Source organism: Brachycentrus maculatus, unplaced genomic scaffold (assembly GCF_059751285.1).
Source record: "Brachycentrus maculatus isolate JH-2025_06_01 unplaced genomic scaffold, ASM5975128v1 h1tg000059l, whole genome shotgun sequence".
Taxonomy (NCBI): domain Eukaryota; kingdom Metazoa; phylum Arthropoda; class Insecta; order Trichoptera; family Brachycentridae; genus Brachycentrus; species Brachycentrus maculatus.
In genome coordinates, this window is record NW_028280813.1 from 868,060 (window position 1) to 894,504 (window position 26,445).

A 26,445-nucleotide genomic window follows, 5' to 3' on the forward strand; every position below is an offset into this window, starting at 1 on the left:
CATGTTCCGAGTGTCAATTTAAATGCTCAACGAGACTACCGTTGAAACGACATATTTTGAATCATGTTGGTGACGTTCCTTAATCCATATCCTCTGAAAGAGAGTTCTGAAAGCTTCCGCCACATTTTTGGGTCCGGTATTTTTTTTTTTTAATAAAGAGAAATATCTGTGTTTTTATTATTTACAAAAATATTTCATACTATTTCTGTAGCCTAAGCGGCTCATTATTAGAAATAGGTATCAAATTGTGGTAGAGTGGGTTCCAACCGAGAAACTGACTCAAGAGTCCGCGACACTAACCACGGGACCACAACCCGACACTTCTTCATCTATGTTGAGATGTCAAAATACTTACTAGAGACGCTTTACTAGTTCTCGCTTCAGTAATATCAAGACATGATGGCTTCTTTCTAGTACACAAAATATTATACATTCTTTACAATTTCTTGGTTTCGTTTTCAAAATCTTTCCGTGTTATAAAAACATTATGAATTTAACTAATCTTTTCTCTCCTTTTATCATCAATCTGCTTCTCTTCTGTTTTTTTTTACATTTAAAAAAAGAGATTTAAAAAAAAAATATTTACATAAATATTTCAATTTCATACTATTTCTGTAAGCCTAAGCGGCTCATTAGAAATATGTATGAAATTGTGGTAGAGTGGGTTCGAACCGAAAAACTCTGACTCAAGTGTTCCCGACACTAACCACGGGACCACAACCCGACACTTCTTCATCTATGTTGAGATGTCAAAATACTTATAAGACTTTTTTTTCATATTCCTTTACTGGTTCTCGCTTCGATAATTTCGAGACATGATGGCTTCTTTCTAGTACACAAAGCATCACACATTCTTTACAACTTCCTGGTTTCGTTTTCATAATAACATACAGGGTACATGATCTCATTTATATCAGAAAACGATTCATCTCCACAATAATCTGGGACATTATAAAAGATTATATTAGAATCCCCTTGCACATCTCTCGGTTCAGTCATGATACGAGCTCCATTCGTTTTCAGCCTTCGAGATAACATGAAACCAAACAATTGTTCATCCTGCATATAAGCATTAGGAAATCGTCACATTTCTTCTCTTTCGAAATGCGCTGTAAAATTACACAAGGAACTCTTAGGGTAGGTAGATTGCAATCTCGATAATTCAGTATGCGACCGGCTGCGTGAGAAGCCGGTCGTATCTCTGCGCACGATTTAAAAAATATATGTAATTTGACTTTTTTTAAAAATACATGGATTTTTTTTATCATTTCTTTCAACTCTTTTTTTTAAGACCTTATCTGCACCTCAGTGGTGCATAGGGCACTCCATCATATAAACGCAGTGTTATCTTGATCGTAAACACACGAAGGAAAGGTGATCAGCCCTCCGCTGCAGGTAACAGCCCAGGGTAATATCGAATAAATATTTTAGTGAAAAAAATCACATATTTATTTGACCCCCCCCCTGGGAATCGAACCCGGGACCTCCAGAACGGTAGCCGAGCGTGCTGTCCATTACACTACGGAGGTGGAAAACTCGACTCAACTCTTTACCTTTCAATAACTCTTTCATTTTCAAAACTTTATCATCCCATACAAAAACTATCGACTAAATAGATCGTGGTATTTTTTCGACGTATGGGAAACAGGTGTGATGCAGAAAGATAACAGGCATTCGAAGCCATGGCATAGGTGACGTTGTCCAGGACAGAAGGACCCTTAGCCTGAGGACGAGGAGAGCTGACCACAACAGTCTACAAGGACAATAAGCTGGGATGTATCCAGGATGAAGAAGAAGAAGGAAACATTCCGCGTTTGGAAGTTTCAAATGGAAAAACGCCTACGAAAAAAATGTGTGTGCTGGCAGCCTTGTGATCAGCCTTCGTTCAGCTTCTAGGAGTCGTCATTTTCGTTCTGCTTGAATTATACAATACATAAAAGGAATAACATACGTTGTTTAAGAATATCACATTGTTTATCTTTTTATTTTATTCACTTCAATACTACACAGAGACAAATGAGCAAGACGATGACTTTCCGCCACCGTGAGTTAGCATGTGTGACTTTAAATGACCTTTCTGGGTGCATATATAGTCACAAAGCACACATGAGTATGGTTTTTCACCTGTATGAGTAAGCACATGTCTTTGCAAGTCTCCATTTCGAGAACACGAAAATTTGCACATTGAGCACGAGAAGGGTTTCTCTCCAGTATGGGACCTCATGTGGGTTTTTAGATAGCCTTTCTGGGAATATGATTTTTTGCACACGGAACATGAGTAGGGTTTTTCTCCAGTGTGTGTCAACATGTGCCTATTTAAATCTCCTTTTTGTAAACACGTGAATTTACACTCCGAACATGAAAAGGGTCTTTCGCCAGTGTGAGTCGCGATGTGGGTTTTCAAATACTGTTTCCGGGAACATGAAAATGTACAAACTGTACACGAGTAGGGTTTCTCCGTGGTATGCGTCAACATGTGTTTTCTCAAACTCCCTTTCCACGCACACGTAAACGGGCACTCTAGACATGCAAAGGGTTTTTCGTCAGTATGGGTCAACATGTGTAATTTTAAATTCCCTCTCTGTGTACATGCGAACTCACATTCTGAGCAGGTGAAAGGTTTTTCGCCGGTGTGAGTTAGTATATGATTTTTCAAATCTCTCTTTTGCCAGCATCTGAATTTGCACTGCGCGCACGACAGGGGTTTTTCGCTGGTGTGGGTAAGTATGTGCAATCCCAAATTACCTTTCCGGTTACACTTGAATGTGCAGAACGAGCATGAATAGGGGTTTTCATCAGTATGAATCAGTACATGTCTATCCAACTGGCATTTTTCCGAAGACTTGAAGTCACACTCTGAGCATAAGTAGTGTTTTTCTTCACCGTGAGTTGACGCAATGTGTCTAGTTAGTTGACCTCTATGTGAACACGAATAGTCACATTCCACGCATGACAAGGCCTTTTCACCACTGTGACTCAACATATGCCGTATCAATTGTCGCTTTTGCAAACATCCATATTTACACTTAGAACATTGAAAGGGTTTAACAGCACTGTGAGTTAGCATGTGCCTCTTCAATTGGCGTTTGTCTGAACACTTGAATTTACAGACTAAACACGAGAAGGGTTTTTCACCGGTGTGTGTCAACATGTGTCTCGTTAACTTTGCTTTTTCTGTACATGTAAATTCACACTTTAAGCAAGAATATGGTTTCTCGCCAGTGTGGGTCAACGTGTGTCTTGTCAATTGGCATTTTTGCGCGCACGTGTAGTCACACTGTTCGCACGAGAAGGGTTTCTCTCCGCTGTGAGTATACATGTGTCTATTTAACTGTCCCTTTCGTAAGCACGTATATGAACACAATGAACACGAATAGGGTTTATGGCTATTATGAGTCGACACGTGTAGCTTATACAGCTCTTTCTCTGTGCTTGTAAATTTACACTCGAGACAAGAGAACATCTCTTCCAAAGTATCAAAATAAGGTAATTTATTGTTCTTTTCGAAATCAGATGTGTTTAGGCCGGTCTTTTCTAGGTCTGAAACAAACAAATAAAACCTTGTTAATAATTTAAATTTGTATAAATTCAATGCATTCTGCGGATTGAACATGTTTGTAGAAGGTTGACCCATTGTCAGAGGATAGTATCAATATTGGGGGTGAAGATATTAGCCTTGTCTTTTACTAATACAATAGGACAGTATAATACGGATACAGCCCTAGTTAGCTAGGCCAGTCTGGTTCTACGTCTGACGACGGTATATTACAGTCAAATAAACAAAAGCTGTATGCAAAAACAAACGCTAAGATGCACTACCCTGTCTGGCAGCGAGGGTTATTCTCCTCTCGGTGATCCAGAGACTGGCAATGTGTGATGTGGCAGAGGCAAGCTAAGTGCAGCAGAGGAAACAAGTTCGTCCAAGGAAATGGTCCGAATAGTTAAGAGGAAGGACCTACAGCCTGAGGACGAGGAGAGCTGACACCAACAGTCTACAAATACCATAAGTTGGGATGGAGCCAAGAAGAAGAAATAGAAGACAATATATCAATAAACAGTATGATAATGGAAGAACATAGCGTCAATGGAAGTTGTTGTCTTTGTTTGGCGTGGTTAGAGCTTTGTGATAGGATATATAGTAATCGTACAGGAGAAAGTAACCAACAACAAAACGTAAAATGTTCAGGAGGGCCATTCAAGTAACTTTTGCTTGGCAAGAAAATAAACACCAATGCAGTTAGTCATTTTTAACAGAGAAAACCCTTATCCGCACCCCAATGGTGCATAGGGCACTGCGTCATATAAACGCAGTGTTATCTTGATCGTTTACACATGAAGGAAAGGTGATCAGCCCTCCGCTTCAGGTACCAGACCAGGGTAATATTGAATAAATATTAGGGTGAAAAAATCACTTTTATTTATTTGACCCCCCCCCTAGGAATCGAACCCGGGACCTCCAGAACGGTAGCCGAGCGTGCTGACCATTGCACTACGGAGGCGGACAAATTTTCAACAAGTCAATATATTATAATTCCAAGATTAAAATCGCTTTGGGATTTTATCAGGGCAATATTAAGCTAGTAAGATATCAAATAGTCAATGATCACGTTTTTGTAAAAATTGCACTTGGCCACTTTCTCCTGTATAACTACGATATGTTTGCTATTGTTTATTATAATTTTGTCAGAAAAAATGAGCTACTGAATTACTTACCAGAGTCGCTCTCCTTAGTACGAGATTCCATATCTTCCTGTTTAATGTTGGTACACGAAATACCTCTTTCGCTCGATCCATCTCTGTACCGTCGTTCTGTACTGGTCCCCGGTCTGACTTCATCAATTGATTCCATATCGACAATAGGAACTTCAGGATATGTGCGTTCCTTTTTAACGCCTGGACGCGATAAATCTTCACCAGAATCCAAAATGCCATCGAATCTTGTTTCGCGTTTGACTGTCGATAGATTAGGCCATCGTATCCCTTCCCCAGTATTGCTGAATTCATTATCGCCTCCTAGTTCCGCTTTGACGATATCAACCCCTGAGTAGACGATCTCCTTCTTCATATCATATGATGCTTCTCCTGGAATATCACTGATAGCATCATCAGCTTCTTGTTCACTCTCAAAAAGTGCATTTTCTCCAGTGGATCCATCTCCCAGTTCAGCCTTGGTACTAGGTGAAGCTAATTCCATCTATCCTTCAATCGTTAAGAGTCTGGATATAAATTGCTATTTACCCTGCAAATATGATATAATGAAACATATTATTTTTGACATCTCATCAAAGATGAAGAAGAATATGGAAGTCTGAGCATTTACGGGGCTGACGACCGTCATAGGCTGGTTTAAGTGATCACTTTACACACGTGTAACATTTCCCAATCTACTTTAATCTAATAAGATGTCAAAAAATAATATGAAAAATACTCCTTTGATTGGAGATAATCCAGATTTGTGAACAAGTATTTGGACACACTCAAAATATTGTAAATAAATGAAACCAAGTTATTGTCATTACTGATTTCATATATTTTAATATTTGATGATACTAAACACATACCTTATCATTCGTCTTTCACTTTGTGAAATACCTTTGAAAAATGGTATTACACAAAGTGAACGATGAATGATAAGGAGAGTGTTATATTACCATACCACAAAGTTGATAATGCTTTTAAAATACAAAATCATTATTTATTATTTTAAAAGTTTTACATAAAAGCTGTGTAACCTGCTTCCGTTATCTATAAAGTCATTAAAAAATAAACTAAATATAAAAATTTCTTCATAAGTGCGTAATTGGAGTGGCCAGATCTGAAGTAGATCGCACCAATCGGCCATGTCATATTTGATTACACAAACAATTTTATTACATTATGATTTTCAATTAAATTTTGTGAAACATGCCCTCGGCACGGGAAAAATCAGGGAGAGCATGATTGTAATCTGTTATTTGTAATTTAGTATGTGATGAAATAAATATGTATACTTTGCTATCCGCCTCCGTAGTGTAATGGTCAGCACACTCGGCTATCGTTCTAGAGGTCCCGGGTTCGATTCCCTGGGGGGAGGGAGTCAAATAAATATGTGAGTTTTTCACTGTAATATTTATTCCATATTACCCTGACTGGCAACTGAAGCGGAGGGCCGATCACCTTTCCTGAAGGAATCACATGAATGTGATAACAACGATCAAGTTAACACTGCGTTTATATGATGCAGTGCCCTATGCACCACTGGGGTGCGGATAAGGGTTTGAGGATACAATCCATCGAGTGCTTTTAGAGTTTTGAGGACAAAATAAATAATTCATTACAAAAAGGTGAATTTTTGCCATTATTTATTGAGCCAGACCAATTTTCATCTTTCGATCCATTAAATCTATATGATAATGAATATGTTCACGTTGCGTTCCAAACTGTCTTTATAATAATGGGTATATACAATCTGAACAGCGGGTTGGCGTGAGGCGCGCAGGAAAGCTGCGGCCAACACTTGTGACGTCTTATTTCGATGATCCGATGGCGAGATGTTTAAAATATTCTCATTTTTAAACCACATAGTTATAAATGAAAACATAATCTATAATTTTAAACCATAAAATACGCTACAAATTAATTAAAAACATTATTCTCGATTCTTCAAAAGGCCCTTACTATTTTCGTAAAATGTTTTCGCTACAAGTCTAAACAATCATATTAAATCCTTTGTGACTTGTTAAATACTGTTTGTATTCGTTTTATTGAACGTATACGTGCTTAATAAATAAATATAACATTACATATTTTATATCTTTTGAAAACTAAGTCATTTTGAAACGGTCGGAAAGTGGGTTACAGTTTTTTTCGAACCATTTGGTCTATGGCTTTAAGGCGTTGAATGTTTTGACAGATGTAATTATTACCTTTATCGTATTTTTTCTTTTTGAGAGAATAATTGATTTGTTAAAACAGCACTTGCAATATGGAGACAATTATCGTTTATTTAATTGAAAAAAATACTTATTTTAATTAAGTTGTCATTCAATTCATCGTTATAAAACAGAATAATCGGACGACGCGAAAGGCCATCCGAAGAAAAATACATAGACAATATTATTTGTAATATATTAATAGACAATATAGAAACTGGAATAAACAGAAAATAAGTAGGTTCGTACTTTCTTCTTCTTTTTTTTAATGGCTTTTCACCCTTCTTGGGTGTAAAACGGAGTCATCAACGGACTCTTGCGTAATAGTGGTGTCTAAGGATGCAAGCCAGTACGAAGAGAAGTGTGCAAACTTGAGCGCCCTAGCCATTGCTGCTCTTCCCTTTTTCTACCAATTACTTTTCCATTCCCTCTTCTTATTCTTCATTCTTGCTTGCTTGGTCATCTTCAAACATTACTTGGTTTTGTGGTTTATTCAAACTATTTGTCTTTATACTATTTCACACAACTTGTCATTATAAGAGTTTAAATTTATTCAGCAAAATATTTTTAAAGAAAATAGAGGCAAAAGTGTCCTTTTGAAGCATTAATGCGTTCTCTGACTGTGGCGTGTAATCTTCGAAGGTAACGTGATGTTGGATAGCACGGTTGGAGTCGGTTTTATCGTACCTGTTATAGTTATCATTGTTTTATTTAGCTCGGCGTCTATTTTACTGCAAAGGGAACTACCTTCTGGGAATAAAAATATAAACCCCATATACCAGCTTTTGGAGATATTTTTCACTCACCTCCAAAGAGGCTCAAATCCCTTAAACTTTTTTGGACGGTTGAGGCTGACGATAAAAATACAAAAGAAATGTGTAAAAAAATGGGCTACTGAACACGTAAACAAACAATTAATTGTGGACCCAACATTTTGAGTACTGGGTTTTGATCTGCTCCGGAGGGCATGGTACAGTAGAAAAGAGCAAGAACGGAATAGGGTTACTACAGTTTCTTACTCTGGAGGTGGAGGAAAAGGAACAACCCTGATAATAATAATAATAATAAAAATAATAAATCTTTTTTTCAGCTTGACTAAGTGGTGGGTGCAACACTTAGTCAGCCATATATGTTTAACAACATTTAAAAAAAATAATAATAAACAAATAAAAATAAAAATAATGAAAAGAAACGGTGAAAGAAAAAAAATAAAATTTGGAGAGATGTAGATGAAGATTAGCTCGCTGGCAAACGCAGCGCTGTGCTCCAGTGCCACCACATGTCCAGCCCTCATCTGTGCTCCATAAGCCACTTTATGATGAGGTTGGAGCTCTTCATCAGCCTCTCCCGGAAGCCTGCCACTCGGTGCCTTAACAGGCCATCCCAATGTGGCCAGTGAGTATATCATGAGTTTGGAGATGAGTAGACCATAAGGCACATGGTGCAGAACTGCTGGCTTAAAAGTTTTGGTGGTGACCTTCGTGATATCCATGAGGCGACCCCGGAGGCGATGGACTGGCTAGCAAAATTGGAGCCAAGACTCTAATCCTATTAGAGACAACCCATTTAGGTGAAGAAGCCGGAGCTTCATGCAAAGAAAAGTAGTATAAATGCGTTTTTCAACCTGTTGGTCGAGTTTATTGTACAAAGAATTGGTTTACGCAAATTTTTCAAAATCATAATCCGTTTTTAATATGTAGATAGGTACTAAACAAATAAGTACCTACTTGTAGTGTTTATTACAGAATTACGTTTTCCCCAGATGAATATGTTTCTGATGCAATCTGTCATAAGGTGACTAACCTAAAAGCAGTTTCATAACAATATCTGGTAATAATGTTCAAGTTGTCGAGTTTGGTGCTTCGCAATGCCGCGAAGCAATTACTGGAGCGACCGGAGGCGCTGAGGACCAATGTGAGACACGCTAGGGAAACTCAAACGGTCACGTCCGTCCGCCAAATCCTGGCGAAAAATCCAAAAAAGGAAGTAAGCGGCCAGAGGTCTTCCATGAAATGGGCGCTTCTCGTGATCCCCGTGGCGTCGTTCGGACTCGGCTGCTGGCAGATTCACAGGCTCCGGTGGAAGCAGGGGTTAATTCTGATGCTGAAGTCAAAGACGGAGACTCCTGCTGTAGATTTGCCGGGAGATTTGAGCGACTTGGATTCAATGGAGTTTTTGCCCGTCAAAGTGCGCGGGCACTTTCTGCACAGCCGGGAGATCTTGATGGGGCCGCGCTCGCGCATCGAGCACGATCCCTCCGCGCAGGCGTCCGGTTCCTTCATGTCCGACCGCAGCAACACCAACGGATACTTGGTCGTCACGCCGTTCAAGCTGAGCGATCGTGACGTCACGATCCTCGTCAACCGCGGCTGGGTCCCGCAGAGCGCCAAGAAACCTTCCGCCCGGCAAGCGTCCTTCATTCCGGAAGAGGTTGAATTGACAGGGATCGTTCGTTTAACGGAAAAACGCGCGCCGTTCGTACCGACCAATAAGCCCCACAACGGGGAATGGTTTTACAGGGATCTTGATCAGATCTCGGCGATCACTAAGTCTTCTCCAGTTTGGATCGACGCGCGCGGATTGCGTCACCCCCCGGAAGGCTGGCCCATCCCCAACCAAACCCGCGTTACGCTACGCAACGAGCATCTCTCGTACTTGTTCACGTGGTTCAGTCTATCCGCGTTCACAGCTTACATGTGGTATACAAAATTCGGTAAGAGAGTCCCTAAGAAATTTTGCGTGTAAAATGAGATTATCTTTCATCACGGGTTCCATTTATGCAAATTGAAGAAGATAAATCAATTTGTCTAGGTGGTGTGTTGTATTTTTCATATCTTTCTATCCGAATCTTTATTATTAGATTGTTCATGCATCTTGTATCAACAATTATTTATATTTCGGAGAAATAAAACACTTTGTTTTTTGATCCACTCACATTTTTATTAAAATCAACTCGTTTCGGCATGACTGAAACCCTGAAGAGGGCAACAGGCTGTTGCCGAAACTAGTTGGTTTCAACAAATATGTGAGTGGATCAAAAAACAATGTGTTTTATTTCTCCAAAATATATTACAGTGATTTATTGTAACTGCAGACAGTTGGTAGAATTCCATATTGAATCGTTGGGTAATATATCCAAAATAAAACAAGGTTTGTTGGATTGAATTCTACATTTATTTAATAATAATAATAAAACCCTCATCCGCACCCCAATGGTGCATAGGGCACTGCTTCATATGAACACAGTGTTATCTTGATCGTTTACACACGAAGAAAAGGTGATCAGCCCTCCGCATCAGGTACCAGTCCAGGGCAATATTGAATAAATATTACAGTGAAAAAATCACTTATATTTATTTGACCCCCCCTGGGAATCGAACCCGGGACCTCCAGAACGGTAGCCGAGCGTTCTGACCATTACACTACGGAGGCTGACAATTATTTATGTATATGTTAATACGTGACGCGTTTTGTCTTCCAAGGACATTATCAAAAACTGCACAAACTCGCGTGTTTGATGTGTATTTATACATAAATTAATGTAGAATTCAATCCAACAAACCTTGTTTTATTTTGGATATATAACCCAACAATATTACAATGATCCAGGAAGTTAATGCTTTTAATTTTCAATGATTAAAGAAAACACTTTGTTTTTTACCACTTGAGTTTTATTATAGACTACATGTTTCAGAAGTTAAACATCCATCATTCAGGTCTGTATAATAACTGAAATATAAATATATAAAATTGTTCTATAAATAAGGAGAGGGGAAAGTAAGGGGAAGGGGTTAGTCAAGGGGCGGAGTTTGAAAACAAAGGAAAAATGGAAAGCAATGGTGAAGAATTTTGAAACAATATATTATTTAATAAATTATTATAAGAATTCAGTTTTTTTGGGATTTCAAAATTTTCAAGATAATTCATAATTTTAATTTTAATTTTCAAAATACAATTATTTATTATAGGTTTCTCAACTTGATATGAATCATCTATCGTTCTTCTTTATATGAAAGATGATGGAAGTCTGAGCATCCCCGGGCATACTCCATCTTCTTCTATATAAAGAGGAACAAATAATTTTCTTTTGGATAATTTTATAAATAAGCATTTTAAAATATGCCCTTAGTAAAGGAAAACTCCGTGATGGCACACTATTGCATTTTGTAGTTGTGTGTATGATGAAATATAAATTAATAAATAAATTTACAAAGTAATTAGTTTGGAACGGACAAGAAAATAGTTTTTCTTTATAAAACTGCATTCAAATATATTTTTTTCTGTTTTATTTTTTTTTAATTTAGCGACTGATCAATTTATTTGCAGAAAAAACCAGAAGGTCCATTTTTTAGTGAGAATATTTATGTACAACATTTTGAGTGTGTCCAAATACTTGTTTTCAAAATCTGGATTATCTTTACATCTCACCAATAGATGTCTCTAGTGGAAAATCTGGATTATCTCCAATAACTTTTTTGACAAATGTTGTAAATAAATTATCCGGTCAAATTATAAGCTTAAATAATAAAAATGAAAATGGTATTTTCTGGCGTTTCTCATGTGTGTGATTATAATCCAGGATTCGGACCTCACATACTAATATAAGAGTTTCTGCTTGATAAAAAGCTTCTTTACATCTCACCAATAGATGTCTCTAGTGAAGTTCTAGTGATTCAAGAACAAGGTTTCTAAATTGGTTCATATATATATATAGAACTTCCAAGAATTTGAGTAGTGTGGTTGTCGATAATGGGTAGAATTGGTGAATGTTACACGTGTGTAAAGTGATCACTTAAACCAGCCCATGACGGTCGTCAGCCCCGTAAATGCCCAGACTTCCATATTCTTCTTCATCTTTGATGAGATGTCAAAAAATAATATCTTTTACATAATTATTAATTTAGTTTAATATTGCATAATGAAAAATATTAGTAAAAATGGTCTATTTTAATTGTTAAAAATACAAAATATTTTATTTCATCTTTGATGAGATGTCATAAAATAATAAGAATATTTATGCATTTTAAAACTGAAAAATTGTTATCAATTATCTGTTATGATTTCATTAACTAAGTGTTGCTTCAACTAAGATCGTAAGTAATTATGAATCGTTACAAAGACAATGCTCACACTGTTATTCAAATTATTATCTATTTTGTTAATAAAGAAATGAATTTAAAACATTTGCTTTATTTGTTTGGATTTATACTCGGTGAAGACCAAATGCTGCCTATACAATGCCTGCATCGCTCCTGTTCTCTTATACGGCTGTGAAACATGGCACCTTACAAGGGCCCAGAGCAGCCGTGTACTAAGCTTTGAGAATAGGTGTCTGCGGAGAATTTTAGGCGTGCGGTGGTTTGACTTTGTGAGGAATGAAGAGATAAGGCGTAGGACGCGGCAAATCTCGGTCACAATTGTCGGCAAGAAAAGGCGATTCAGTCGGCTTGGCCATGTACTCCGCATGCCTCCCGAGAGCCGCCATCAAGCTCGCCTCTTTTACAAGGCATCAGGTTCCCGACCACTGCTGACAATTCGTCGGCAGTTCTCGTCAGAACTTCGGGACGCGGATCTGACTTGGGAGGATGCGAGGGAGCTGGCAGCCGACAGAAAAGCCTGGAGACAGTTTGTGGACTCCATATGCTCCACACCTAGGGAGCGGATATGGTTTATTATTTATTTTCATTATTATTATTTGTTTATTTTATCAAGAGAACAGTACTGCACTTACCATAACCCCTAACCCTTATCCGCACCCCAATGGTGCATAGGGCACTGCATCATATAAACGCAGTGTTATCTTGATCGTAAACACATGAAGGAAAGGTAATCAGCCCTCCGCTTCAGGTAACAGTCCAGGGTTATATTGAATTAATACAAGAGTAAAAAAAAATCACTTATATTTATTTGACCCCCCCTGGGAATCGAACCCGGGACCTCCAGAATGGTAGCCGAGCGTGCTGACCATTACACCACGGAAGTGGACTTACTATAGATAACCAATTTTTTTAGATATGTTAATATTATTTTACTTAATTTGGATGATGCTTCAAGAGATTGGTTTAGCAATTATGTTCTTATAGAAAACTAAATCATTATATTTTTAATAAAAGTTTTACTTAGTAATTACCACTATTTTAAAAAATATATTTTGACATGTCGCTCACTCTTTTCAAGAACGTCATAAATCAAAAATTGTCAATTTTCAGTTGTGCATGTTTTAGGAATGCCCAGAAAATGTACTATATCCCAGCAAAAGCGGCATATTTTTAACTTAATATTTACCCGCTACAGGGCAGAAAGTGTTGTTTTTGCATTTTGAAGAAAAGGTATTGTTTAATTATTATTTTTTAAATACTAAATATTTTTCAAATGGAGAAAAAACCTTCAGGTTTTACCTAAAAAGATCTGTTGCATAGTAAAAAGTGCAATATGTGGCTTGATATTTATTTTTAATACATTGTATTATATTATTAAACTTTAAAAACGTTCTCCTGAAGAATCAAGTTTTTTGATTTATGACGTTCTTGAAAGGAGTGAGCGATGTGTTTCAATGGATTCTGCATCATTTTCTAACACCTAAAGCTAAGTCTAAATTTTAGAGTTGTTTCCTTAGGATGTTGATAGATTTAAATAGTAGTTTTAGGAAGTAAACCTTAAATTAAAAATGGATAGATGTTTTCACAAAGTTACTGTCAAATCAATTAATGAAAAATTATAATTCTGTTTTAATCTGTAACTTCCAAACATGAAAAAGAAGTCTCAAAATGCCTAGCTATGTTAAATCAACCTTTAAAGTGTCAGGAAGTATAAGTAAGCCATAACATTTTAAGAAAAGTAAAATCTGACAAAATGATATTTTTTGTGTATATATATATATATTTTTTGACTTCAACTCCTGTGGCTCCAGCACAAATATCTGCAGAAGCAAGATCGATGAGGCTTTTTTTATCCATTGTTGCGCGGTATGATGGATAATCCTGAAACTATCTGGAGCATCGGTCTGTATGTTCCCGATAGTTAGCTAAGGACAGCGTGGGCATAGATAGTTTCCCATTCCTATATACAGGAGCAACCTGCCGATGGTTATGCCTGTAGGAAGAGCTACCAGTTCCTCCAGGGTATGCTCGGCTACAACAGTCTAGAGACTAGAAGGAATGTGTATTTGATGAGGCATTTCTATCCATTGTTGCGCGGTATGATGGATAATCCTGAAACTATCTGGAGCATTGGTTTGTATGTTCCCGATAGTTAGCTAAGGACAGCGTGGGCATAGATAGTTTCCCATTCCTATATACAGGAGCAACCTGCCGATGGTTATGCCTGTAGGAAGATATGCTGGACAATACCTGTTCCATGTGCCTGAGGGGGTATTCCCATAAGGGATTCTTCTACATCTTTAACAAGAGTCTTCTTACTTACTTTTGAATTTTTCTTAATGTTTACCTTAAACTTTAGTTTCTAATGTATGTGTTAATTAAAATTGAATAAATTGAATTGAAATTGAAAACTAAAGCCAAGAGAAGTGTGTACTTGTTTATAGAATTCTTTGGGTGCCTATCTGAAATACATCTGATTTTGTAGCTGCTCATATAAACATAAATATCAGAAACTAAAATAAGAAACTGTCCGCCTCCGTAGTGTAATGGTCAGCATGCTCGCCTACCGTTCTGGAGGTCCCGGGTTCGATTCCCAGGGGGGTTCAATAAATATAAATGATTTTTTCACTCTAATATTTATTCAATATTACACTGGACTGGTACCTGAAGTGGAGGGCTAATCACCTTTCCTTCATGTGTAATCGATCGAGATAACACTGCGTTTATATGAAGCAGTGCCCTATGCACCATTGGGGTAAGGGATTTATTATTATTATTATTAAAATAAGAAACTAAAATCATACACCGATCAGTGACAAGAACTAAAATTATACACCTAAGTAACTTCACTGCTGACTTAAAATAAACTCATGCCTCTAGCGAGATAGCGAGTGTTTTTGCCTTCAATTTACCACTCATGAATTACATGAAATTAAAGTAACTTTAAACATAAAGAGTAAATCCACTCACGAGAAGGCATATGCTTTAAAACTTAAAAAGTTGAAGCCTGAGTAGGGTCATGATAAGCGGTATTGCATAAGCCATAGATAGATTTCAGAGTCACTTGGACGTTAGGTAATTCAAATGCACTCAAATATTCAAATACATACATAAAAGCCAAATCGCTCACTCCTTTCAAGAACGTCATAAATCAAAAATCGTCAATTTTCAGTTGTGCATGTTTTCGGAATGCCCAGAAAATGTACTATATCCCAGCGAAAGCGGCATATTTTTAACTTAATATTTACCCGCTACAGGGCAGAAAGTGTCGTTTTTGCATTTTGAAGAAAAGGTATTGTTTAATTGTTTTTTTAAATATCCTAAATGTTTTTCAAATGGTGAAAAAACCTTCAGGTTTTACCTAAAAAGATCTGTTGCACAGTAAAAAGTTCAATAAGTAGCTTGATATTTATTTTTAGTACATTGTTTTATATTTTTAAACCTTAAAAACGTTCTGCTGAAAAATCACGTTTTTTGATTTATGACGTTCTTGAAAGGAGTGAGCGAAATGTCCGCAGACAAACTGTGCTACCTACCTCGCTTAAACATTTTGTAACTGGCTGAGAAAAAAATACACAGATCAGCCTAATACAGAATTGAAAAAAACACTCGTTCGCCATTTTGCTTGCGTCCAGCTACTGTCGGCCGCTTTCTTATTTGAAGTTTGATTTTAAATCGTTTAAAATGGGTTTTTGCTTTTTAAAGATGTATAAGGGTCGCAGTTATTTATTGAAGTGAAAGTGTTTTATTACTTCTGAATGCAAACAAGGGGTATTTATGGTTATTTTCATTGATAATTTTACCTATTATTTCTGATGTTGCTTCTCTGTTGCCTCGAATGTACGCTAGTTGTCAAAAATGACAAACAAAATTGTAAATACACATTCGAATATCGTCGACTGGAGTTGTCCGTAAATATAATAATTTAAAGGTTAGTTTTTAAAACTGTAAGACATGTCGTCTTAATGGTTTTCATTGTTTTTTCCATGTTTTATTCACGAAAGGGAAGATTTTGTAAAGCTTATGGCCTAACCAGGCAAGGCCGGAGAGGGTGTAATCCAGTGGTTCTCAAACTTATTTCGTCTATCGCCCACTTTGAAAATCAATTATTTTTCAGCGCTCCCCATTTTTTTTACTCTACCACATTACTTCAGTTCTAAACGACACTTTTTTACCAGTGGGAGCAATTAAAACGCAACTTTATAATACTAAGAGTATCTTTTATTCAAATTAAACCATTTTTTACCGCAATGGCAGCGCCATCTATTGAACGTAACGGCAACTAACGTAATACTTAACATTTTCAATTCAATTCAATTCAATTTATTCAATAAAAAAATAATATATACATAATAAATAATATATACATTTCTCATGGCGGACAGCGTGCTTCTTGACGGCTGTTTATTTCACAGATTTTTCAATATTTTCATTGCTTCGCAAGATTGTGAAATGAAATATATCAGAAATGTGAGCTTTCTATTCGTTTCTTTTTCATTTAACCCGACTGGGCCACAGCAACGCGTATCCTATCACAGATTAAAACACCTGTTACATCTTATTCTTCTGTTTTTAAGAGGGATTAGCCTCCTATATATAAAAATAAAAATAAAAACGGGCATATTCGAATACAAGATTGTGTCAAAATTTCCATGTGAGCTGTAAAAAACTTTAGGAGATTTTAGACTTTGAATAAATGAACATTTTTATGCTATTTTAGATGTTGGAATCCTAGGAAAATTTGATCAAGAGAGATGGAATCGAATTTCAAAGACGTATTTTACGACAAAAGTTTTAATATAAAGAAGGAAGATGTTGTTTCTGATAATGTATTACATGTTAAGGACCTTCTTCACATTATAAAAGACACCAACAATTCAGACGATGACATTAGTATAGCAGCTTTAAAAAAGAGCAAGAGTTTCCAGAAGCAAATAAAGAATGAACTGGAAGATCAGGCAAACGATGAAATGTGCGTTAAAGTCAAGAAAAAACGGAAAAAATTGCGTAAAAAAAAGTGCAAAGAAGCAGAGGACAGTGTAAGTAATGATAAAGAAATAAACGAAGATCAGAATTTCAAACGAAAACGGAAAAAGAAATCAAAAAAGGTGAAGAAAGATAAAAGGGATGATGCTCAGGAAGTCTGGACGTGCGATATGTGCAGTAAGCCCTACAAAAATAAGCACGCTCTCAAGTTGCACATACGGATGCACACAGGCTGCGATCTCTTCGACTGTCCGCACTGCGATAAAAAATTCTCGGTCCGATCGAAGCTCAATTCTCATCTGAAGACTCACACCGGCGAGCGGCCGTTCCCCTGCGAGTATTGCGGCAAGCGATTCGCCGACCGCAGCACGCTCGTGAAACACGTGCGGATACACACGCAAGAGTTCCCGTACACGTGCGACTACTGCCAAAAACGCTTCATCCAAAAGTCCGGGTATCTGGCCCATGTGAAAATCCACACGGGGGAAGATCTGTTCCACTGCGAATACTGCGAGAAGAGGTTTAATAGAAAGTCCAGTCTGGTTTCGCATACAAAGATGCACACAGGGGAGAAGTTGTTCCATTGCACGATATGCGACAAGATGTTCGCGGTCCAAAGCAAGCTAGACTCGCACATGAAGATACACACGGGCGTAAAACCTTTCCAATGCGATATCTGCGACCGCCGATACACGGAAAGGCATTCTCTCATAAGCCATTATCGCTTGCACACCGAAGGCAAGCCGTTTTCCTGCGGCGTCTGCTCGAAAACCTTCAGCCGCAAGGTCTCTCTGAACCGCCACGTTTTGATCCACAGCGGGTTCAAGCCGTACCAGTGCGCGGAGTGCGATAAAAAATTCACTCAAAAAAGCCAGATGCAGGCGCACGCCAAAACTCACACCAGCGAGCGGCCGTTCCTGTGCGACGTTTGCGGGAAGCGGTTCCCGAGAAAGGACGCGTTGCTGGCCCACAGGAAGACGCACACGCTGGGAGACATTGTCAAGGGGAACAAGCAATTGGACACGAAGAGCGGCCAGTGCCAACTGCTCATCTGCGATTATAACGGAAAGCCGTTGTACCCAGACATTCCGGGAAAAGAAACTTCCAATAATGCAATGATCGATGTGAGTCATATCATAGTCACACAGGAGAAAGTGACCAAGTGCATTTTTTACAAAAACGTGATCATTGACTATTTGATATCTTACTAGCTTAATATTGCCCTGAAAACATCCCAAAGGATTTTAAACTTGGAAGTATAATATACGGACTTGTTAAAAATGACTAACTGCATTGATGTTTATTTTGTTGCCAAGCAAAAGTGACTTAAATGTCCCTCCTGAACATTTTACGTTTTGTCAGTTGGTCACTTTCTTCTGCACGACTATGATATATTCTTTTAAAACCAACTCCTATGCTACAACATTTTGAAATTTAACAGAACATTAACATCTTGTTAATTAAATTAAGTTAAATTAAAATTAACATTGTCCGCCTCCGTATTGTAATGGTCATCACGCTCGGCTACCGGTCTGGAGGTCCTGGGTTCCATTCCCAGGGGGGGTCAAATAAATATAAGTGATTTTGTCCCTCTTATTTTCACCCCGCCCCTGGGAATCGAACCTGGGACCTCCAGCATGGTAGCTAAACACGCTGACCATTACACCACGGAGGCGGACAAAATATCATTAACTCACAGACATTCTGGCCCGTATGATTCTAGTAGGCAGCTCCGTGGGCCACAATGTCTGGCCCACAGCAGGTATAACTTTAATCACTGATTTCTCTATCACCCGAGTATATTCTACCAACAAATATTTCAGATAAATGCGGTTAATCTTAATTGACATGGTCATACGAATTGCCAGACAGTGTCCCAAAATTAGGGACCAAAATATTTATTTTAATGGTAGAAAAACATTGCATTTTTTTTGATCAGAGTAGCTGATCAGTTATGAGAAAAAATGGTCAGAGTGGAAAGAGTTAAACGTAATATATATAAAAACCCTTATCCGCACCCCAGATGATGCATAGGGCACTGCGTCATATAAACGCAGTGTTATCTTGATCGTTTGCACATGAAAGAAAGGTGATCAGCCCTCCGCTTCAGGTACCAGTCCAGGGTAATAATAGATTTATATTATCCACTGACACTTCGTGATGGAATTGCATTTTTAATTTATTATTAGATTAAAACCAATATTTTTAGCTTTTCCACTTTTTTATTTGACCAGCGACCGGGTTTCGTCGTTACCGACATCGTCAGACCAGTCTGATGATGTCGGTAACGACGAAACCCGGTCGCTGGTCAAATAAAAAAGTGGAAAAGCTAAAAATATTGGTTTTAATCTAATAATAAATTAAAAAAACAGGGTAATAATATCGAATAAATATTACAGTGAAAAAATCACTTATATTTATTTTACCCCCCTTGGGAATCGAACCCGGGACCTCCAGAACGGTAGCCGAGCGTGCTGACCATTACACTACGGAGGCGGACAAAATATAAGCTAACTTAAAAAATAATAAAAATTAAAACTAAAATTTTCAGGCAGACTGTGGACTAAAGTCAGAGGCAATCACGTATGAAAGAGATGTGTTCAAAACTATCGACAGATCTTCATACAGCGTGGAGATTGACACGGACGCCCGGGATTGCGAAGACTACGTGTCGGACAGGGATTCCGCTTCGTCATCATCGAGCTCCGAGTCTTCGTCGGACGAAGACAGCTCCACGTCGGAGCTGCAGAGGGACGGGCCGGAGCCGGCGGACGACGGCGCCAAGGACTTCGAGGACTCGGAGACCAGAGTCAAGGATGAAGTCAAGTCGGAGCGGTTTGTCTGCGACATTTGCGGCAAGGATTACACTAATAACTGCGGCCTGATAATGCACATGCGGCTTCACACCGGGGAGAACATCATCGAATGCGACTACTGCTCAAAGGTGAGACGGCTTCTCTTTTGCAAAAACATTAGTATAATAATAATAATAATAATATTATTTTTTGGCATCTCATCCAAGATGAAGAAGAATATGGAAGTCTGGGCATTTACGGGGCTGACGACCGTCATAGGCTGGTTTAAGCGATCACTTTACACACGTGTAACATTCACCAATTCTACCCATTATTGACAACCATACCACTCAAATTCTTGGAAGTTCTATATATATGAACCAATTTAGAAACCTTGTTCTTGAATCACTAGAACCTCACTAGAGACATCTATTGGTGAGATGTAAAGATGTAATGTGTGTGATTGAAATCCAGGATTTGGACCTCACATACTAATATAAGAGTTTCTGCTTAATAAAGAGCTTCTTTACATCTCACCAATAGATGTCTTTAGTGAAGTTCTAGTGATTCAAGAATAAGGTTTCTAAATTGGTTCATATATATAGAACTTCCAAGAATTTGAGTGGTGTGGTTGTCAATAATGGGTAGAATTGTGATCGCTTAAACCAGCCTATGACGGTCGTCAGCCCCGTAAATGCCCAGACTTCCATATTCTTCTTCATCTTTGATGAGATGTCAAAAAATAATATGAAAATAACTCCTGTAATTGGAGATAATCCAGATTTTGTGAACAAGTATTTGGACACACTCAAAATGTTATAATAATAATAAATTTGGATAACTTATATAGCGGCATTTTCGTAAAATAATACCTCAAGGGCGCTTATGTCCAAATACTTGTTACAGATTAATACAAAGACATCTATTGGTGATATGAAAAGAAGCTTTTCATTGAGCAGAAACTCTTTTATTAGTACCGTAGAACGGGGCTACTTGAACTTTGATGTGTTACTTGAGCCCAGTACAAAAAAAATATTTAGATCTGTATTTGGTCTACAATAATGAACGTATGGACATGATTCATTGTTTCCCTGACGGGTGACACTTATTGTCACCATTCGTTCATTATTGTTTTTTGACAACATTTTGAGTGTGTCCAAATACTTGTTCACAAAATCTGGATTATCTCCAATTACAGGAGTTGTTTTCATATTATTTTTTGACATCTCATCAAAGATGAACAAGAATATGGAAGTCTGGGCATTTACGGGGCTTACGACCGTCATAGGCTGGTTTAAGTGATCACTTTACACACGTGTAACATTCACCAATTCTACCCATTATTGACAACCACAAGTATTTGGACACACTCAAAATGTTGTAAATAAATTATCTGGTCAAATTATAAGCTTAATAATAAAAATGAAATTGGTATTTTCTGGCGTTTCTCATGTGTGTGATTATAATCCAGGATTCGGATCTCACATACTAATATAAGAGTTTCTGCTTAATAAAAAGCTTCTTTACATCTCACCAATAGATGTCTCTAGTGATTCATGAACAAGGTTTCTAAATTGGTTCATATATATAGAACTTCCAAGAATTTGAGTAGTGTTGTTGTCAATAATGGGTAGAATTGGTGAATGTTACACGTGTGTAAAGTGATCACTTAAACCAGCCTATGACGGTCGTAAGCCCCGTAAATGCCCAGACTTCCATATTCTTCTTCATCTTTGATGAGATGTCAAAAAATAATTGTTTTTTGAATTATTGATTTGAATTTTTTTTTGTACTGGGCTCAAGTAACACATCAAAGTTCAAGTAGCCCAGTTCTACGGTATGTGAGGTCCGAATCCCGGATTATAATCACATACATGAGAAACACCAGAAAATATCATATTTATTGTAACTGCAGACAGTTGGTAGAATTCCACATTAAATTGTTGGGTAATATTTCCAAAATAAAACAAGTTTTTGTTGGATTGAATTCTACATTTATTTATGTATATCTTAATTGAGTGTTTGATAATGTCCTAAGAAGAGGAAACGCGTCACGTATTAAGATATACATAAATAAATGTAGAATTCAATCCAACAAAAACTTGTTTTATTTTGGATATATTACCCAACAAGAAAATACCTTTTTCATTTTTATTATTTTAGCTTATAATTTGACCAGTTAATTTATCTATAACATTTTGAGTGTGTCCAAACACTTGTTCGCAAACCTGGATTATCTCCAATTACAAGAGTAATTTTTATACTATTTTTTGACATCCCATCACTAAGTAGTTTCTTTTAATTATTACTACAATGTCCAAAATCAGCACAAAATGATTCCCTCTCGTATACCTGCTGTGGGCCAGACATTGTGGCCCACGGAGCTGCCTACTAGAATCATACGGGCCAGAATGTCTGGCCTACAGAGTGGTAAGAGTTAAGAATCGATTCCCTGTTTTTAGGTTCTTTCTGCTGGTGGAGCAGTTCGAGGCGCCATAAAGATGAACTACTGATTTTTTATTGTTTAATTTCCAGGTGTTTGTTTCACCGAGCAAGTACTTATCGCATATGAAGACGCACACGGGCATAAAGCCTTTCCAGTGTCACATCTGCGATCGTCGCTTCACGGAGCGCAACTCCTTGCTGACGCACTACCGCATCCACCTCGGAGTCCGCCCCTTTGGCTGCGACGTCTGCAACAAGAGGTAAGAACCCCCGCCTTATTTTTCTCTTGACCCTCATCCGCACTAAATACACTTAGGACGGGAACTCTATTTTTGTTTGATAATGTCTTATAAGATGAAATGCGTCACATATTTTCATTATATATATCGCTCACTGCTTTCAAGAACGTCATAAATCAAAAAACTTGATTTTTCAGGAGAACGTCTTTAAAGTTTAAAAATATAATACAATGTATTAAAAATAAATATCAAGCCACTTATTGAACTTTTTACTGTGCAACAGATCTTTTTAGGTAAAAACTGAAGGTTTTTTCTCAATTTGAAAAATATTTAGTATATTTAAAAATAATAATTAAACAATACCTTTTCTTCAAAATGCAAAAACAACACTTTCTGCCCTGTAGCGGGTAAATATTGAGTTAAAAATATGCCTCTTTTGCTGGGATATAGTACATTTTCTGGGCATTCTTAAAACATGCACAACTGAAAATTGACGATTTTTGATTTATGACGTTCTTGAAAGGAGTGAGCGATATATCGTAGTCATACAGGAGAAAGTGACCAAGTGCGTATTTTCACAAAAACGTAATCATTGACTATTTGATATCTCACTAGCTTAATATTGCCCTGAAAACATCCCAAAGGATTTTAAACTTGGAAGTATAATATATTGACTTGGTAAAAATGACTAACTGCATTGATGTTTATTTTGTTGCCAAGCAAAAGTGACTTAAATGGCCCTCCTGAACATTTTACGTTTTGGTAGTTGGTCACTTTCTCCTGTACAACTACGATACATGTAAATAAAAGTAGAATTCCATCCAATATATTTTTTTAAATTTTGGATGTACTATTAATATTTAAAACATCGGCTTTGTGGTTTGTCATTTTTACTTTTATATTAAAAAAAATATATATATGTACTAGTAATATTAGTATATTACCGTTCACTGTGGGTGGTTATATACTAATATTACTAACATTGTCGACTTGTAGTCCCGTGGTTAGTGTAGCGGACTCTTAAGTCAAAGTTTCTCGGTTGGAACCCACTCTACCACAATTTGATACCTCTTCTACTTCTTCTTTTTCTAGATCCTATGGATCTGTTTGTGCCTCCGCTTGTAGCTCTGGGGATGTTGACTCCCAGCTGTCTTTCCACCTTTTTGAAGGCCTGCCTGGGGGTCTACATCCTTCAGGGATTCCTCGAAGGGCGATACGTGGAAGTCTGTCTTCTGACATTCTGTTTAAATGATCATTCCAGTATCGCCTTCGTTGTCGTCCCCACCTCACGATATCCTCTGTCTTACACATGCTTCGGATGTCGGTATTTCTTACTCGGTCTCGCAATGTGTTTCCGGTTACGGATCGGAGAGTCTTCATCTCGGAGGTTCCAAGTCGAGATTTTGTTCTGAAAGTATCTGCTCTTGCTTCAATCCCATAAGTGGCTATTGGTCCAACACATGTTTTGTATAATTTGATACCTATTAGTAATAATGAGCCGCTTAGGCTCACAGAAATAGTATGAAACTGAAAAATACATAATATTTAATGTAATATTACACATATATTTCTCTTTAAATTTTTTTTTTGTAAAAGTCTTCTTTTCCGTCTTATTCCTCATTGCTGAGGGTTGTGACCCTTGCAGAAGCAATGGTTCTTCTCCAGTTATCCCTTGACTGCGCTGCACGTAGCGCTCCAACCACCGAGGTGCCTGCTGCTGCCTTAATTTGATCGGTCCATCGTGTGGGGGATCTTCCTCTCCCTCTCTTTCCCTCCAGGCTACCGATCACAACTAGTGTTTCCAGGCTATCCGCGTTGCCACGCGCAATGTGTCCAAAGAACGTTAAAGTAAATTTATTAAATGTTGGATATATTACCCAAGTAAATAAAAAATAAAAAATAAAAATTGTGTCTTAATTTGCAGGTTCACAAAGAAGATCTCCCTGGAGCGGCACAAGCTGATCCACTCGGGGGAGAAGCCCCACGCGTGCGGCACGTGCAAGAAGCGCTTCACGCAGAAGAGCCAGCTGGTGACGCACGGGCGCATCCACACGGGCGAGAAGCCCTTCCTCTGCACCTACTGCGGGCGCGGCTTCAACCGCAAGGACGCGCTGCACACGCACTGCCGCACGCACACGCTCAAGCACCTCATGGCGGAGGAGAGGTACAAGCGGGGGGGCGGCGCCACCGTGCGCGACAGGCCGGCCATCAGCGCCCCAGATGGCTAGTCAAGTGATCGCTCTACACGTCGCTCACTCCTTTCAACAAAACCATCAAGATAACACTGCGTTTAAATGATGCAGTGCCCTATGCACCATTGGGGTGCGGAAAAGGGTTGTGAGAGAGAGAATTATTAGCCGGCCACCTGCGTCCCGGATAGCTAGTCAACACCGCCATAGGCCGGTTCGAGTGATCACTTTACACGTCGCTCACTCCTTTCAACAAAACCATCAAGATACTTACTTACAACCCTTATTCGCACCCCAATAGTGCATAGGGCACTGCATTATATAAAAGCAGTGTTATATTAATCCTAAACTCATGAAGGAAAGGTCATCAGCCCTCCACTTCAGGTACCAGTCCAGGGTAACATTGAATAATTATTAAAGTTAAAAAATCACTTATATTTATTTGACCCGCCCCCTGGGAATCGAACCCGGGACCTCCTATCAAGATAACACTGCGTATATATGATGCAGTGCCCTATGCACCATTGGGGTACGGAAAAGGGTTGTGAGAGAGAGAATATAATAATATATAATAATAATATACATTTTGAAAAACAGACAATATTATGAAAAATAATTTGTCATCGTGTACTAAATACATAATGAAAAATTGTAAAATGTCATATATCGCTCACTCCTTTCAACGTCACATTCACAACGTCAATTGTGCATGTTTTCGGAATGCCCAGAAAATGTACTATATCCCAGCAAAAGAGGCATATTTTTAACTTAATATTTACCCGCTACAGGGCTGAAAGTGTTGTTTTTTGCATTTTGAAGAAAAGATATAGTTTAATTATTTTTTAAATATCCTAAATATTTTTCAAATGGAGAAAAAAACCTTCAGGATTTACCTAAAAAGATCTGTTAAAAAGCACAGTAGAAAGTTCAATAAGTGGCTTGGTATTTATTTTTAATACATTGTATCATATTTTTAAACTTTAAAAACGTTCTCCTGAAAAATCAAGTTTTTCGATATATGTTGTTGTTGAATGGAGTGAGCGACATGTGTAACATTCACCAATTCTACCCGTGATTGACAACCACACTAGGTACTCAAATTCTTGAAACTTCTGGAATATATCGCGCTTTTCAGCCACGTCATCCAGTATTGTAAAATGTGTCCTCGGCACGGGAAATAATGAGGACACATCATTGTAAATTTAAACTGTATATATATATGTATGATAAAAAGAAATAAATACTAACAAAATACAAACAATATTTTTAATATATGATAAATATTCAAGCAAATATAAGTATACAGGTTTTACACTTCAAATTGGACGCCTAACATTAATAAAATAAAATATACTACTACTACTACTACCATCAAGCCGTTTCCCCGCAGGGGTAGGGAAAGAGGATGGAACGCCACACTCTTCTGTCCTGACATACACTCCTCGCCTCCTTCACATCCATACATCTAGTCATACACGCCCTCTGATTACGCAGACTTTTGACACCGCCAGATTTTAGGTTCTGATTGATCTGATCGTGCCAAGTCTAAATAAAATATATATATATATATATATATATATATATATATATATATATATATATATGTAATAAAATAACTAGGTACCTACCTATACATTTTATTAAGTACTTACAAATAGTACCTACATAAAACAGTTCTACCACCAGATGTCGCATGCGTCGCACAGAATTAAACAAAAGAGATCCGATAGAAAAAATATAATATTATTAACTGTCAGAATCAGATAGATATAAAAATTATT

At 37.7% G+C, this 26,445-nt stretch overlaps 3 protein-coding genes across 5 annotated transcripts; 2 read left to right on the forward strand and 1 right to left on the reverse strand.

Annotated features, from left to right (window-relative positions):
* Positions 1 to 2,002: 2,002 nt before the first annotated feature.
* LOC148311706 (uncharacterized) lies at positions 2,003 to 5,214 on the reverse strand. Its single transcript, XM_088256182.1, has 2 exons — positions 4,714 to 5,214; positions 2,003 to 3,540 (listed from the first exon to the last, which is right to left on the reverse strand). The coding sequence occupies exons 1-2, from the start codon at positions 5,192 to 5,194 to the stop codon at positions 2,003 to 2,005; spliced, it is 2,019 nt and encodes a 672-aa protein (XP_088112308.1). The 5' UTR covers positions 5,195 to 5,214.
* A 3,457-nt stretch (positions 5,215 to 8,671) lies between these two features.
* Surf1 (surfeit locus protein 1) lies at positions 8,672 to 10,571 on the forward strand. Its single transcript, XM_088256242.1, has one exon. It carries the CDS (start codon positions 8,748 to 8,750, stop codon positions 9,654 to 9,656), a length of 909 nt encoding a protein of 302 aa, XP_088112368.1. The 5' UTR covers positions 8,672 to 8,747; the 3' UTR covers positions 9,657 to 10,571.
* A 5,046-nt stretch (positions 10,572 to 15,617) lies between these two features.
* On the forward strand, positions 15,618 to 25,326 carry LOC148311708 (uncharacterized). Of its 3 annotated transcripts, none has more exons than XM_088256215.1 (5): positions 15,618 to 15,941; positions 16,731 to 18,120; positions 19,548 to 19,940; positions 22,327 to 22,496; positions 24,400 to 25,326. In XM_088256215.1, exons 2-5 carry the CDS (start codon positions 16,765 to 16,767, stop codon positions 24,701 to 24,703), a joined length of 2,223 nt encoding a protein of 740 aa, XP_088112341.1. In that variant the 5' UTR covers positions 15,618 to 15,941; positions 16,731 to 16,764; the 3' UTR covers positions 24,704 to 25,326. The 3 variants fall into 3 exon arrangements, with proteins under 3 accessions (XP_088112341.1, XP_088112343.1, XP_088112342.1); XM_088256217.1 differs by having other exon boundaries at positions 15,626 to 15,790; XM_088256216.1 differs by having other exon boundaries at positions 15,626 to 15,781.
* The last annotated feature ends 1,119 nt before the right edge of the window (positions 25,327 to 26,445 follow it).

What these genes read in the sequence shown, in the direction of transcription:
- LOC148311706 (XM_088256182.1), bottom strand. Translation starts at nt 5,194, where the DNA reads ATGGAATTAGCTTCACCTAGTACCAAGGCTGAACTGGGAGATGGATCC. An exon ending in TACTAAGGAGAGCGACTCTG is followed by an intron (nt 3,541 to 4,713) that starts GTAAGTAATTCA and finishes TGTTTGTTTCAG; the next exon opens with ACCTAGAAAAGACCGGCCTA.
- Surf1 (XM_088256242.1), top strand. Translation starts at nt 8,748, where the DNA reads ATGTTCAAGTTGTCGAGTTTGGTGCTTCGCAATGCCGCGAAGCAATTA.
- LOC148311708 (XM_088256215.1), top strand. Translation starts at nt 16,765, where the DNA reads ATGGAATCGAATTTCAAAGACGTATTTTACGACAAAAGTTTTAATATA. An exon ending in CCAATAATGCAATGATCGAT is followed by an intron (nt 18,121 to 19,547) that starts GTGAGTCATATC and finishes TAAAATTTTCAG; the next exon opens with GCAGACTGTGGACTAAAGTC. An exon ending in AATGCGACTACTGCTCAAAG is followed by an intron (nt 19,941 to 22,326) that starts GTGAGACGGCTT and finishes TTTAATTTCCAG; the next exon opens with GTGTTTGTTTCACCGAGCAA.